General features: G+C 39.9%; 3 protein-coding genes across 5 annotated transcripts; 1 reads left to right on the top strand and 2 right to left on the bottom strand.

Moving 5' to 3' along the window:
* Window positions 1-234: 234 nt before the first annotated feature.
* On the bottom strand, window positions 235-2,210 carry LOC103362603 (uncharacterized protein CXorf21). 2 transcript variants are annotated; one of them, XM_008289004.1, is made up of 2 exons: window positions 2,183-2,210; window positions 235-1,479 (listed from the first exon to the last, which is right to left on the bottom strand). In XM_008289004.1, the coding sequence occupies exon 2, from the start codon at window positions 1,475-1,477 to the stop codon at window positions 518-520; it is 960 nt and encodes a 319-aa protein (XP_008287226.1). In that variant the 5' UTR covers window positions 1,478-1,479; window positions 2,183-2,210; the 3' UTR covers window positions 235-517. The 2 variants fall into 2 exon arrangements, with proteins under 2 accessions (XP_008287226.1, XP_008287225.1); XM_008289003.1 differs by lacking the exon at window positions 2,183-2,210 and adding an exon at window positions 1,847-1,973.
* Window positions 2,211-3,681: 1,471 nt separating this feature from the next.
* c9h13orf42 (chromosome 9 C13orf42 homolog) lies at window positions 3,682-6,879 on the top strand. The gene is made up of 3 exons (XM_008289005.1): window positions 3,682-3,977; window positions 4,053-4,197; window positions 6,451-6,879. Exons 1-3 carry the CDS (start codon window positions 3,696-3,698, stop codon window positions 6,693-6,695), a joined length of 672 nt encoding a protein of 223 aa, XP_008287227.1. The 5' UTR covers window positions 3,682-3,695; the 3' UTR covers window positions 6,696-6,879.
* A 1,105-nt stretch (window positions 6,880-7,984) lies between these two features.
* rnaseh2b (ribonuclease H2, subunit B) lies at window positions 7,985-14,112 on the bottom strand. Of its 2 annotated transcripts, XM_008289006.1 has the most exons (11): window positions 13,899-14,112; window positions 13,592-13,660; window positions 11,663-11,770; window positions 11,032-11,108; window positions 9,838-9,952; window positions 9,680-9,744; window positions 9,385-9,490; window positions 8,987-9,068; window positions 8,850-8,895; window positions 8,508-8,585; window positions 7,985-8,153 (listed from the first exon to the last, which is right to left on the bottom strand). In XM_008289006.1, the coding sequence occupies exons 1-11, from the start codon at window positions 13,960-13,962 to the stop codon at window positions 8,043-8,045; spliced, it is 921 nt and encodes a 306-aa protein (XP_008287228.1). In that variant the 5' UTR covers window positions 13,963-14,112; the 3' UTR covers window positions 7,985-8,042. The 2 variants fall into 2 exon arrangements, with proteins under 2 accessions (XP_008287228.1, XP_008287229.1); XM_008289007.1 differs by lacking the exon at window positions 8,508-8,585.
* Window positions 14,113-14,380: the final 268 nt, after the last annotated feature.

A 14,380-nucleotide genomic window follows, 5' to 3' on the forward strand; every position in this document is an offset into this window, starting at 1 on the left:
GCACCCAAGTTAAATAACAATAAGAATAACACATTTTTGAGTGAAGGGGAACTTTGACCTTACCAGCATGATTTTATTCTGTTACTTTAAATCATGTTTTCCTTCACTATCAAGAGAGATTTCCAATAGATAAATAAATGATAAGCAACCACAAGAAAATATTAGTTGCTATTCAAGGAGCTGATGTTGTCAAAGATATGTTGTTTTGTTAAAAATGAAGAAAAAGAGGAAATATCAGTTTCAGTTGTCAGTTCCTGTCTTTATTGTCCTTTCAGAAAAGGGAAAGCTGCAAAAAACAGTACAACACACACACGCTAGTGGTAAGACTGCAAATTAAAACTCATAAATACAGCACATTCTCCTTGTAATTAATGATCGCAGAACTTGCTCTCAACATCCTCTCAACGGCTAATAAAAGAACAAAATAATAAAATGCAGTTGTCAGTTCCATTTTATTTTTTGGCGTTCAACTAAAATGAAAGGGAGAATTGGATAAGAGAGTTCCTTGACACCGGGGTTACTCCTCTTTATTCTCTGTGAGCTGCTCCCTGGATGCCTCACTTGAAATCTGCAGAAAGGGAGTGCTGATCTCACTTGACTGCATGTCACCAGCCACCCGCAGCAGGCAGCTCAGGACCATGTCTTTGGCCAGGCCGGCCTCCAGGTTTCCTTCCCGGCTGAGCTGCAAAGTGATCTGGTCCAGGCTCGTCAGGACCAGCTCCGAACCCAGCAGAGGGCAGATGGGGCCTCCGTCAGACTCGGAACCAGGGGCCCCTCCCCTGGCCATGTTCTCCATCATGTATTGCTGGTACAGATCCAAGAGCTTCTGCTCCAGGTAGTGATTTAGAAGGGAGTTGGAGAACGGACCTTCGCGCCCCTGAAGCAAAAAGCTCCGATCACGACCACTCCCCAGCCTCCACCGATTCGAGCCTCCCCTCTGCGGATACGGCAGCCCGCCCTGACACGCTTGTCCTAGGAGAGAATCCTCCACAGCCGGCGGGACGTCACAGGACTGGAGGAAGGGGCCGACCGCCTGGGCATCGGTGCAGACCCTCAGCTCGCCGTCATTGGTCGAGAGAGGCAGCACCTGGTCACCCCCAATGTGGAGGTCGCTGTAGTTTTGACAGATGCTCTGGCAGAAGGAGGGAACCAAGAATGGGGCATCACCACCTGAGCGATCCTGGGCCGGGATCTCTATCTCTGGAGAGATCTGTCTGGCGGCGTGGGCTCTCTGGAGATCTAAGGACTGCAACGGAGAAATGTACAAGTCCGCTGAAGCACTTCTGTTGTCTGCGCTACCTGTCTGCTCCGGGGAGCCGTGATGAACGAGCGGAGTGCGTCTGGCCGAGCTCGGTATGAGGGTAGCAGCTGCTCTCGGTAGCCCATAAGCACTCTGGAGAGCCTTCTGAGGAGGGAGGGAGTCCAGCTCTTCCAATTCACTGTAGGTCATGCTCAGCAATCTGCCTTCACAAAGCATGGCTGCAGGAGAGAGAGGAGGCAGATGAATTGAAGGAGATAAATGAAAATGCAACTGTTACCATGAAGGTAATTATCCATTCAATTTTTATTTTGTATTTGAAAGCACATACAGCATGGACTAGTTCCATTCACTGCACCCTTTCTTATGTGTTAAATACATAAAATGTAACATTTATTCGAATAAAGGCAGAAAAGCAGCACAAAATGTTCAGAAATTCTAAACTTTCAGCTGAGTTTGATATAATTTCTGTGCATATGGAGGTCATATATTCACCCTACAAACAAATAAAATGTCAATACAAGGGAGGTTACCTCATCTAACAATTATAAAGACAAATATATTCATCTTTAATAAACACTTTCCTACCTTCAACCAGAATAAGAGTCTCCAAATCAGCAGACAACTTGTATTCGGGTATCAAATCTCCTTCTTAAGAACACTGCATTTTCTATCAAAGAGTCTACAGAGTGTTGTGTTTTCAAGAGCTGTATAAATGAGCGAGCATTCATGTGCTGATTGTTGTTTTATAGCACCACAAGAGGAAGTGGGAATGCCAGACTCTCTTCAAAACCACTCCTGCAAACTTAATGCGATCATAGCAATTAACATCTTATTTTAACTTATTACAGACAGGCTGGTGCATTACGCTCTTAATTATGAAATTTATATTTATTTTTACAAACCTAAGTGAGATGCACTTACCTCTGCATTAGATTTTCTTCTTGGGAAGCGAAGTGGCTGATGCTGAATGACATGCAGCTGTAAAAGGAAACCCACCCAGGTTTCATTTCTATGTAAAAGAAACAGGTGTGCGATTGAGGTTAAGGTAAAAGCAGAAAAGAAAGTCATATTAAAAATGATTTTAAAGACATATCTGAAAACAGAAACACAGAGAGATGCTGATTCCTGTTTTCGTTTTCTGATAGTCACACTGAAGACTGTTACCTGTCTGTGAGGGTGGGTTAAAAATGCACCTTTGTAGTCGACTGATTGTTGTTTAGAGCTTTGAGCTTCACTCCTCCTGTCGTGTGTCTGCAGCAAAGCAGAAGTGTGACTTCACGACCACAAGTCATCATTTCCTCCTTGGAACTTTGCCTACCCTTCAGCATGTAAATGTTAAGTCACCTGAGTCTGCAGACCTTGAAATATAACTTCATTTTTACCAATTGTGTTTTGTTTTTTTTCTTCCTCCCTCACTTGATTTGAGCTCCTCTGTAATAGCTTTAAACTGAAGTTTGAGAAGTCTAAATCAGTTATGTTGTGAAAGGGATGGAAAGTTTCAGACTGTATTTATGGCTGGGATTTTTTTTTCTCTCCCCCTCGAGATGAAAGCACCTTGTCTGCATTTATGACTCGCTTCAGTTGAGACTCTTTTCTTTAGCTTTCGTCTGCTTGTGACGGGGAGGCCCAACAATAGCAGCACATGAAACACGAGAGAGAGTGCTTTATAATTGATTAGACGAGGAAACCTTAGACATGAGTCAACATCATATGAATCCTGGAGTTTGTTACAACATCTAGGGCATTTAAACAACTGAATTGGTCGTTCAGAGATTCAGTGTTTTTTCATTTAATAACATTTAAAATTGAAAAAGAAAGAAAGAAAGAAAGAAAGAAACGTCCACCCCAGTTGGGCCTATAATATATTCCTATGATAATTTATCATTATCAGGATTATTATAAACAGGTGGATTCACACCTATAGTCAGCAAAACTATAAAGGTAAAGTGTTTGCTCCAAAGTTGGTTGTTATTTTGTGCATTTTGTCTCCTGTGGGTTATCTGACACAGGACTGCAGCTGTGTAGTAATGGTAGCACAAAGTGTAGAGTTACCCACCCGTTGCTACAGCAATGTTGCTGAGCAACATCCGATAACATTAAAGACACGCTGAGATCAGGTTAGACACCTGCCTCAGATCTGCTTTTGCTTTTATGACCACAACAGGGCCATTTCAGCACCCTGGACAGCGACGAGACCCTGTGAACAGCTGATTATTTGTTCATGATCTTCACACATGGATGGCAGCCACACACAGAGAGAAAAAGGAATCTAAAGGCAAGTCTGTAACCATGAGCATTTAGAGGGATGTTTAGGAAGATCAACAATGTGTTCCGTCCCAACCAGCAAGGTAACAGAGGTCGGGATGGCGGTGGGATTCAGGCCGAGGAGGACTACCACAACGCCTGCACCGTCCGCCTGGTCCGCAGCACCTCCATGCTGGTGGTGGGAGAGAGGACTCAGACGGTCGGGGGATCCACGTTAAAACGCAGCAAGAGCACAGTGAGCATCGAGTCAACCTTGTACTACTATCAGAGACAAGAGGACAGGATATGGCTGTACTCACAGAACCAGAACTGCCTCGAGTACCTGGAAGCACTCGTGGCTCTGAGGAGGCAGTACACAAAGAGCGTGAGTGACTTGAAAAGCAGCGACGCCAAGGCCACAGTGTCCTCCAAGAAGAAGCCTGCGCCCCCGCCGCCCAAAAAGCAAGAACCGGTAAGCTTAAATCATCTTTCCTTGAACGTGTGGAAGGAAATATCAGAGACAAATGTTATCTCTTTTTAACCACAGATACCGAGAGCTAAACCCTCAGCCCCTCCGGTCCCCAGCGAGGAGGACACGCTGCAGTTCTTTGATGAAGTTATCGCCAGCTGCGACAGTGAACCTCAGCGCAAACCTTACATGGACGATGGACACGCAGACGTGGATTTCATAGGTGAGTCTGAAACACCTGTATTTAACTGTGATGACGTTGGGATTCAGTGAGGTCATCCAACACTGTGGATGCAAATAACAGTGGAGCTAAAATAGTTCTTGGAGATTAAGCCAGCTTGTCTGTTCTGTTTTGTGTTTGATTTACTGAAAAAAGTGAATTTCAGAAATGCTACCTTTGTTTTGTTTTGGTTTTTTTTACATTTTTTTTGTAAATTTGTATAGAAATTTTGAATGAATGAAAATATTGCCAATTAAATTTACAAAAACTTTTACATCCAGTGAAAAAGAACATTAAAAACGTATAACTTTGAATATTGATAAAGTTATAATTTTTTGGAAATGTATGCAATTTCAAAAATATTTCCTGTTTCTTTAATAGATGAAACTGTTGATTTTTAACAAAAGATATTTTGTATAATTACAGATGTTTTCATAACAAAAATGTTTCCTACTCAAACTCAAAATATTATATTAATAGTAATGGATTTTGGATATCATCTAAATTAAAATGAAAAAAAAAGGTTTGAAATATTTTACTTACATGTAATTCAGTTTTTTTGTTGCTGTTTGTTTGTGGAGTGGCCCAGGTGCTAAAAAAAATGTTTGCAAACTTTTTGTGTGTGTAGAAATAAAAATACAATTTAAAATGATTTGTTGTAATGTTTAAAACATTAAATCTTAGTTAAAAACAAAAGTAGGTTAGTATAACCAAATATAGCTCTGGTTTCAGAACTATGACATACTGGATCACGTATAATAAGCCAATCAGATTACATGTGTTATTTATAACAATGATGAATGAATGAACCAATGATATAATGTATAAAAGTATAAGAACTGCTGGGACTGTTCATCTGCCACACTTATTTTCTACTTAAGTGAATGTTTAAATACAGAGTTTTACTTTGTGTAGGTGTATTTCTGCATTGTGGTGTTGTACTTAAGGATTTCAATACTCTTTCAATCTCTGGGATTAGTCATGAGTCACTTCTTGCACTGCTGTGTTTGAGTACCTATTATGCTGCTTTACCCCACTAGATGAATATAAAAGCTCCAGTTATGAGGAGTTCTAGAGATTTTCATTCAGATTTTACATATGAAACATTTTTTTTTTTTAAAAACGTGTGGCATTAGCCCCCATGTGGACAAGCTACATTCAAAATGTTGATTGCACATTAAGGCATCAATAATTCCAACTGAATCATAAAGTGGCCAACTGCATTACGAGTACTTTAACGCTCTGTGTGCAGCCTAATTAAAAATATGCATAAATGAATCAAGGTCTGTGATAAGTTTTGAAATGGTTGATGTCAGTTTTTGATGTGCAAAGTTACTCAGTGCATTCACTCAAGTACTGCACTTGTACCCCCATTCATCTGCAGGTGTTCTCACTAATCGTCCTGTTTACCTGTGTTGGTGTGTACACGCACTAGCCTGAATACTTTTTTAAATCAGTTTTGTTGCACCTGTCAAGACAGGACACATCAGCTTTATCACATTAAGTCAAAAACTCTATTAATGGTGCAAATTCATTTTCAGTCTGAGCAAATACCCGATCTACCACAATAATTATTAAAAATAGTTCTTTATACTGCTGGATTTAAAAGAGAATCAGGCTTTTTATCACTTATATGTCAGCTTCCTCATTACTATTTTCATATATTATTATTTTCACCCAAAGTGTATAATGGTGCTAGTTGTTGTTTGTAGCAATATAGTAAAATAAAGGCCTTATTTACCAATACCTCCTAACACTATACAAGAGGTCAGTCGTTTTCTTGTGATGCTTATGTAGTTTAGCTGCAATTGCTTCTATAAATGTAATGAAATTACTTGTGATGGGATATGAAAACTTTGATATTTTAGTAGTTTTATCTTTGCAAAGAATATTTATATATACATACTCCCAGGAGCAGTTTGGTTTGCCTTTGCGACAACAGCACTGGTGTAAGTGACAATGCTAATCAGGGCTCAGCATGCATCAAGGCCAGAGACCTGAATGGCACACCTGAATTGAATGCAGCCATTGTTAATGTATTAATTAGACCCACAGACATAATCTGCGAGATACAATTACTGACAAAGCTCTTCAGGGCCAGGTGATTTTCCTATACCAGCTACTTTGTCTCATTTCAGCTGTTGCTGCGCAGACTTAAAGCCAGAGACGTTCTGGGCCTTCAGGTCCAGGAGTGAACACCACTAACCGCTTTCAGCCTCATCTAAGGTTCTCGCCGTATGTTCTTCCCTCCCGCAGTGGCCTCCAGCTCAGCCGAACACGACCTCCACTCTAACTGGGTCCTGCGGGTTCCTCGGGTCGCGGACGACTCCAAGCAGAGAGCGGTTCACGACTGTGCCAACGAACGCGCCCCGGTGAAGAAAAAGCAGAGCGGGTCCACGAGCAGCAGACTGCGACTTCAGAGGAACCCGATCCACCTGCCCAAAGTGGTGGAGAGTGCATTCCAGACTCTGCGCTTCAAACCCAAATTAAAAAAGCAGTGAAGCTTGATGGACATTTGAAACCTTGCAGCACTGCCACACCGCTGACACAGAGCTCAGCCTAATTTGTTTGGTCAGACGCCATGCTCTGCAAAAAAAATCTGTCCAGACAATTAATAATGACATTAAAACATTTCATATGAATGAAGGCAATGCACTAAAATCTGGCCAGCTGGTGAGATAAATGTATTAGTTACGGGTTCAAAATGGGCCAATTTATCAGCAGAAATTTTGACTTGTCATTTAAAGAAACACATAATAGCCCAGTCTTTATAAACTGTGACAGTGACCCAACCTGCTCAACACCAGGACCCTGAAACTGAAGGGGCTAAATGGATTTAGCCATCGCTAATTTTATAATTTACACCTGTGCTTTTCCTGCTATGACTTTTTCAGAGAATTCATAGAAGGCTTATTCAGTATCACTTGTTTTTCTTAAGAAACGTACATTCATCTCAGCTGATGTCAGACATATATCAATAGGACGCCACTTTACAGAGGAATACAGCTTGGATGGTTTTTGCGACATAGTCTGAAATAAAAATTAATTTCTTCCAACATCTAAAGATTACTTTGACCTATCTGTTAATAGAATTTCTTTCAAAGGGGCTTTTGAACTGAACCACATAAGAGAAGCGTTCAATATTGTGATGGATATGGAATTTTGACGAGCACAGTTTATGGTTCAGACCTGAGGAGAGACTGCATCCCTCTGAAGTATCAAAGCAAACTGTAAAATGCAACAATGGCTCCTTTCAAGCTGAAAGTCAAAGAGTACTTGCATGAATCTCTGTTTCATTTAAGTGAGGTTCGCCGAGGTAAAGTCAAAGTGCTGAGCCGTCTGAATAGCGGAAGACCAGCTGAACTTATTGTACTCTAAGGTTGAAATGGTCTTAAACGCGAAGGGTCAAAACAACAAATTCCTCAACCTGACCTCACCTTTACAGTATCCATCAAAATCGAGACTTCTGGTTTTCTATGCTCTGGTTTTCAGATGTGAAATGTATGATATAATAGGAATGAAAGAATAGTTTATAGGTGCCTGCAACATCAGGAAAACTTAGATACTACTGAGGGAAGGACTTTTAAAAAGTTTGAGATTTTGGTCGTGTTAAAGGAAGAATTCAGAGCCTTTGCTTGAGTAAAATTATAAATACTAGCATCTAAAAATAATACCTAGCCTTAGTGTTCTGATTTTAAGATACTGTATTATTCTTCAGGTCAACAAAATAATGCAAAACTTCTAGCCACTATACCTTTCCCCTCATTTGAAATGAAAATACTATGTCAAATACGTTTTCTTTTCTTTATTACAAATATGTCGTATACAAATGAGAATCTATAAAACATTCATTTCTTTTCTGCTTTGACCTTGGGGCTGAAGAAGGATGACATTGGCTTCATGCCCGTCTTGTCCACCTTAGCCAGAGTTTTCTGAGCTGCCGTCATCTTTTTGGGTGGCTGAAATAGGGAAGGAAAAAAAAAATCAATATAACTCAATGACCTTGCACAGAGACAGCAGAGAATTCATTACATATCATGAACTTCAATTCAATGTGAGGAAAAAAAACATGTTTCCACAAGGTGAGCCCCACTGGCCCATATGTACACTTTACAGAGAAAGCTTAAGGAAAGCACCCAGCAAATAAAAAACTACAATAAACACTGGAATTAAAAAAAAATACTCCAGGAATAAAAGCAAACAAATGATCACTTTGGTCATGCTGAGACACTGACAAGAAATGATCAGCAAAGCTACCGATTCCTCCGACAACTGTTTAATCTATTCAGGCAGACTGCTCCGCATACACTCACTTTCCGCGCAAAGTCTGCACTGTTGAATTTGGTGTAGTCTTCTTCAGCCTCCACCGGCTGGTCTGAAAGTTTCCGCTTCTGCCAAACGAGGAAGTAAGAAATGCTTTTCATGACAAACAGCACCAAACTTTTGTTCTTTCCACTGAAACACCACTGCTAGCTGTGACGACCTCACACTGCAGCCTTTGTAAACCACACAAGCGGTGACTGAGGATAATTTCCCCTTGAAATCATGCAACTAGAGTGAGGTGGAAGACTACGTGGAAAGTGCACGGCGGCTTCGGCAGCATGCAGAACTGAGAGAAAGTGCTACAGCAGCTTTATTCATAAAGGCCAACATACCTTGGAAGGAGGTTCTGTCTCCTTTGGGCTTGTGAGTTCTGGTAATCTGTGGAGCATAGTAACAGGCCTGCTTGATCTGGAGTGCTGCTATGACTGAGCACTAATAATGGTTATGATGTTAATTAACATTTACTTACCCCAAGTGCTTGAGGAGGGCTTTGCTCAGGTCTTCACTGATGTACTCTGATATCAGCCCATGAGCATAGCGTAGGTAGTCCTCTGTATCATAGAGATGAGGGAATGACAGTGATAACCAATACGGTCCCACATAAATATTGCTACAGTTTATAGTTGAGTGATTTAAAAGTCAAACTGAAAGTTGGGGAGATGTTTCAGGGATTTATCATTAACCTATAGTAAAAATACTACACACCACTACTGCCATCTATTGGTCGACATCCTATCTGCTGCAAAAACCAAGTTGGAAAAATGCTGGGACAAAAATGAAACTTGTCTTTTCATAGAAGGGTGACGTGGAAATTTCAGAGTTCTAATGTCTTAAACAATGCAGTGGTCTGAGGTCAAAACCAGCTACCTTCATGGCTGTCTGCATCTGGCTTGACTCTGATAAATGTTGCGGATTTCACTCCTTCTCCCACAGAGATATTTCTCTTCTTGAGGGCAGTAACCGTCCTCTCCACCTGCAAAAAGAAAAAAAAAAAGACGATACATTTCCACTATGCAAAAAACAAGGATGCATTTTCACATTTTCACATGAACCCAGTTTCCCTGATATTTTGTGTTGCAACACAGTTAAAATATCTCACACTGTCCTCGGATCAGCATAAAAAGATGTGTTTGAATTTTATATGAAATGATTTAATGAGTACCTTTTTCTTCAACCAGTTCATGGTCCTCTCTTGACTGTATCGATGAAACTTCAGGCCTCCCACCTCTTGAAGCACGAAGCACAACATTTCAAAAAGGGCATTTAAGTTTAACCTTGAAGCTGAGGGATACTAACTTCAAAAAAAAAAATAAAGTTCACCTTTTTCCTCAGCAATGTGGTGCAAAGAGGTCAGGGAACGTGTGCAGCTGAGCAGCCTCGAGCACGCTGGGAATTCCTCATCCATAACAACTTGATCCACAGGCTGGAACTTGCCCTGAGCAGCAGGTAACATTAATACATAAAAGATAAAACAGGTAATGTGATTTTAATGAGAGTGTACGCTGCCTTCCCGTGTATAAATTATACATATATTCAATGCACAGTTAATTCTGCTGAACATTTTTTGATGGACTGTTCTGCACTTTAGTGTACCGTAGAGTTTGACTAATGCAGACTGTATTGTGGTATGACAGTAATTATACAGTCAGTGTATATTCAGCTCATAGTATAATGTAAGACTGTTTTTTTTCCCTAACCAATTTTTAAAATTAACCTTTAACTTAATCAAGGTTTAATCAACCCTTAAAAAGAAGGGGATTTTTAACCTATCCTATACGATTGTAATCTCGAGAAGAAGCGCGTGTCTCCTGAGAGTTGTTGGAAATGAAGATTTTCAAACAAATAAACTATGATGTGTCATTCTAACATTTGTCATATTTTATATCTTTATAACAGCCAAGCTTGATACTCCTCCACACTCACATAGTTATGCCAAACCAAGTTAAACACAGAGAAAAACATCACCTGAGATATAACTATTGATCAGATTTAGTGCTGAATAAAAAGCAAACAATATATTTGAAAACGTACGACTACTTCTATAAAACCAATAAGACCTGATTCAATATATGTGTGTGCTCGGCCTGTGTTTAGAAGGCATCTAAGGTTTGAAGGGGTTAAAACAAAGGCTGCATTGGGCCACTGGGAATAAATAGGTGTTGGGTGAAATTTATTAGAAGCAGTGATATAACAATGGAGTTCAGCAACACACATTTGTGTAATTTACTTCTTTTTTTAAATCACAAGTAAGTAAGTCTATATTAACATGTGCGCTACTAACTTTTCACTTTCCTGCAGCTGACTGAGATTAACATTTACTCATGTTGGAGCCACAAAATATAGCTAATTTACAGTATATTTACAAATACTAGTATTTAAAATAAGTTATACATGAAGTTTTAACAAAGGCTGGAACTCAGGCTCAGGTGGGAATCAAATGCTTCACTCTGACAGAGTGGTACCCCGCTATGAAAGTATCGCTGAAACAACAGCTGTAACACTTCTGTTTCTTACCTCTTTGCCAGATTTAATCAAATATGGCAAAATGAGATAGAGGGGATCCATTGGTGTCACAAAAATAAGTCTCCCATCTGTTTACAAAAAAAAAAAAGAGAGAGAGGGAGAGATAACATTTAAGACAAGACACATGCTTAACATGTCATCAGAAAGGTAAACATTGAAAAACTATCTTATCTTTATTAACACTTTGAAATAATTTCACCAATATTTTGTAATAACCAATATATCAGAATTTCATATAAGATTTCATTCCAGTTTGTAGAATGTGAACCTCTTTGTCAATCAGATCTGATAGTTAGTTGTAATTTGTTTGAGTTGTTCCTCTTTGTCAGTGTCGCTTGTCATATGGTGTCATAACATAGAAACACTGTATATAGGGAGATGATGTTCAGTGCTTCTGTCAGTGTTTAGAACCAACACAACAGCACTTTCTGAACAGATGACATCACTTCAGTGAATCTGTTAGTTTAATTAAGCTGCTGTCTGCGCTGAGTCCAAAACTATTTAATTTGGCAAATACTGCAGATGGCGATTAAACGTAAAACGAGCCAACTTTGTAACTGGGTTTGTAACTGTGATAAAGCTGATTCAGAGTTTACGGCATAATGAGGAATGCGAGACCCACCTCTTTGTACAGTCTGGCCAACAAACCAGGAGTGAAAGTCTTCTTCAAATGCCTTGACCTCATACAGCTGAACATCACCACTGCCCAGCATATAGAGGGATGCTGCATCTGCAGGATTGAAAAAAAAAAAAAGGAACCGTGTTACTCTCACTTCTGCAACTGCAGTTCACAAATATATCGGAAACATGGAGGAGCTTTGTGAGTTTAAGTTTTGGGTTTGTCATCAATACAATATATAGACTGTTCCTCTATTTGACTCTTTGAGTTTTCACTATACTTCGACTTACTGATAAAGCAGAAGAGTTAGGATTACATCTAGCTGTTAATTCTGTTACTTAATCGCAATCACTCCAATCATCAATCAAAAAATTACAATTATCATATTCTGTGCAGCATAAAATACATTTCATATCTGTGATTTATTGTATTCTGTCTCACTGCAGCGGAAAACAACAACATAGACACAGTTATGCATAAAACCATTAATAAGTTCAACACAGTTAACAAAATTAACTTCAAGAAATAAAATGACTCGACTAATTCTTTGTGTAATGTCCATAGCTTAGGCCACTGCCATAAATAACACTCACGTTTTATATGTTATGATTTAGTGTAATATAATGAAACTGAATTTAAATTCAGCTGAATTTTGGGAGTATGAGCAACCAGCAAAAGGCTGCTTACAGAGATGCTCTGGGTCACTTCGCTGTTAGTTTAAGCTGTAAAAGGTTTTGCAGCATCAGTTAAGCAACTCCATAGTAGGGTCAAGCTGTTCACTGAAATATAGCTGGGTGCCATTAATATACACTCTGTTAAGCTTACAAATGACGTGATCAAATGGCAGCATATACAGTGAGAACAGAATTGGTTCAGGAATTGATCGGTGAGGTAAACCACAGGTTGTCAATCCAAGGCCATTCTAGAAATACCCACACACTCTGCTCGTTTAACGATTTCAAAACCATGATCAATAGCATCAAATGTCACAGTAATGCAGAGTAACAAAGCCATCAATGAGTTATAACGACTACATAGCCTGCAGAAACAAGATCAAAATGTTTATATGTATCTTTTTATGTGAATCTTTTCTAATTCTCCTATTCGTCTTCGATTTGCTGATAGTTCAGTACTACGTGAGAGTTAATAGATGACACATGAGAGAACTGTTAGTTGTAGAAGTACACTGAGCAAAAATATAGACACAGCCTGACATTTTATAAAATTCTATGGATGCTTTGTGAACAAGAAGAAAAGAGGAAAGTACTTGTTCTTCCAACACATGGCGTTTCTACAACAGAATGGAAGTCATGAAACAACCAAGGACACACTATATAGGAAATCATAAGTGAGTAATGAGTCACACGTCTGCAACACATCGTGTACAAGGTTTTCCATGCTGGTTTGTGAAATACTGTCCCACTCATCCTTGAAGGGTTTGGAGAAGTTGGCAGATTTTTTAAGGGACATGATTACATTATCAGGCTCCACCATCCAGAGCATCATGTGGCAGACTCTCTGTCGTACCATGCTGTTTCTTAGATGAGAAATGGTGAAGTTGTGGACACTCAAGTGCCTGGCTTTGGCTTGAACTGACATGCCAGCATCCAGCAAGCCAGGAGTCCGTTCTTGTCTGTCTCTTGCCATCTGTCTGCATCTTGTCATTTGAATAAAGCTGCATTTTAACGTGGCCTTGTACAGTCACTGTGTACTAGTGACACTGTCTGATCCTTTAAAACCACAGTCGACTGGGGTGTGGATAAGTTAGCGGTGTCATCAGTTGAACAGCTCGATAACATTTTATGCACAACTGACTAAACCATAACAAAGAGACTGTTTTCACTTTTTCTCGAAATCAGAAAAGAAGATCATCTGCATGCTGCGTTCATACTTTTGCTTAGTGCAGATCGATGTATAAGAATAGAGTTGCACCTGTTAAAGGATTCCTTAGTCTCACGAAAGCTGGATCACTGTCGTGCTTCTGTGTGTCGATGACAGAGTCTGTGGACATCAAAACAAAAGTTAGGGACACGATAACTCAAGGTGTAATAACGCTCAGCTCATCAATAATAACTCCATTTGCACGAAGAAACTTGTATTTACGGCTCCGTTAGCTAACACAAAGGCCAACAGTTCCACTGTTTGTTGCAGAAAGTATGATATCAAGGTTCAACAACTTTGCTGTGGTTTCCAACGTACGCAGCGAGCTAGCATAGTTAGCACACACTGTCTAACCTACCTGCAGCCACGACAACCCAGCTGTCATTTTGTACGTTGGGCGTTCGCTTCTTTTTAGCAGCCATGTTGTATTAGTGACCTTAGCGGGGTGACTTTCCCTTTTCGTGCTTTGCTAGTGATGTAAATTTAATGCTTTTTGACCTAAATAATGGTGTCGGCCTACTTAACGGTGTGGCTACTTTTTTGCCTGACAACATGAGCTCAGAAAAGGCGCCTCTCCGTGTTCACTTCCTGGGAATGTCACACAGGAGGAAACACGACATTTAATAACGCGCTGTCTGCTCGTTTGTTGTCCACTTCTTTAAATTAATTAACTATTTTATAGTTAAATAAATGTTATTGTGTTGAGAAAAACTCATAAAAGGCGAAAATAGCACTTTTATTTCGATATCTTCACACCTGTTTTTCGATCCAGTGGTACGTTCCGCGTTGACGTCATGCCAACATGTAGATTTCCCGCGCGGCCGCTAGAGGTCGCCCACG

The sequence above is a fragment of the Stegastes partitus genome, unplaced genomic scaffold (genome assembly GCF_000690725.1).
Source record: "Stegastes partitus isolate 25-593 unplaced genomic scaffold, Stegastes_partitus-1.0.2 Scaffold587, whole genome shotgun sequence".
NCBI lineage: Eukaryota > Metazoa > Chordata > Actinopteri > Pomacentridae > Stegastes > Stegastes partitus.

What these genes read in the sequence shown, in the direction of transcription:
- c9h13orf42 (XM_008289005.1), top strand. Translation starts at nt 3,696, where the DNA reads ATGCTGGTGGTGGGAGAGAGGACTCAGACGGTCGGGGGATCCACGTTA. An exon ending in CGCCCAAAAAGCAAGAACCG is followed by an intron (nt 3,978 to 4,052) that starts GTAAGCTTAAAT and finishes TTTTAACCACAG; the next exon opens with ATACCGAGAGCTAAACCCTC. An exon ending in CGCAGACGTGGATTTCATAG is followed by an intron (nt 4,198 to 6,450) that starts GTGAGTCTGAAA and finishes TCCCTCCCGCAG; the next exon opens with TGGCCTCCAGCTCAGCCGAA.
- LOC103362603 (XM_008289004.1), bottom strand. Translation starts at nt 1,477, where the DNA reads ATGCTTTGTGAAGGCAGATTGCTGAGCATGACCTACAGTGAATTGGAA.
- rnaseh2b (XM_008289006.1), bottom strand. Translation starts at nt 13,962, where the DNA reads ATGGCTGCTAAAAAGAAGCGAACGCCCAACGTACAAAATGACAGCTGG. An exon ending in AGATGCAGACAGCCATGAAG is followed by an intron (nt 9,069 to 9,384) that starts GTAGCTGGTTTT and finishes TCTATGATACAG; the next exon opens with AGGACTACCTACGCTATGCT. An exon ending in AGACAGAACCTCCTTCCAAG is followed by an intron (nt 8,586 to 8,849) that starts GTATGTTGGCCT and finishes CTCGTTTGGCAG; the next exon opens with AAGCGGAAACTTTCAGACCA.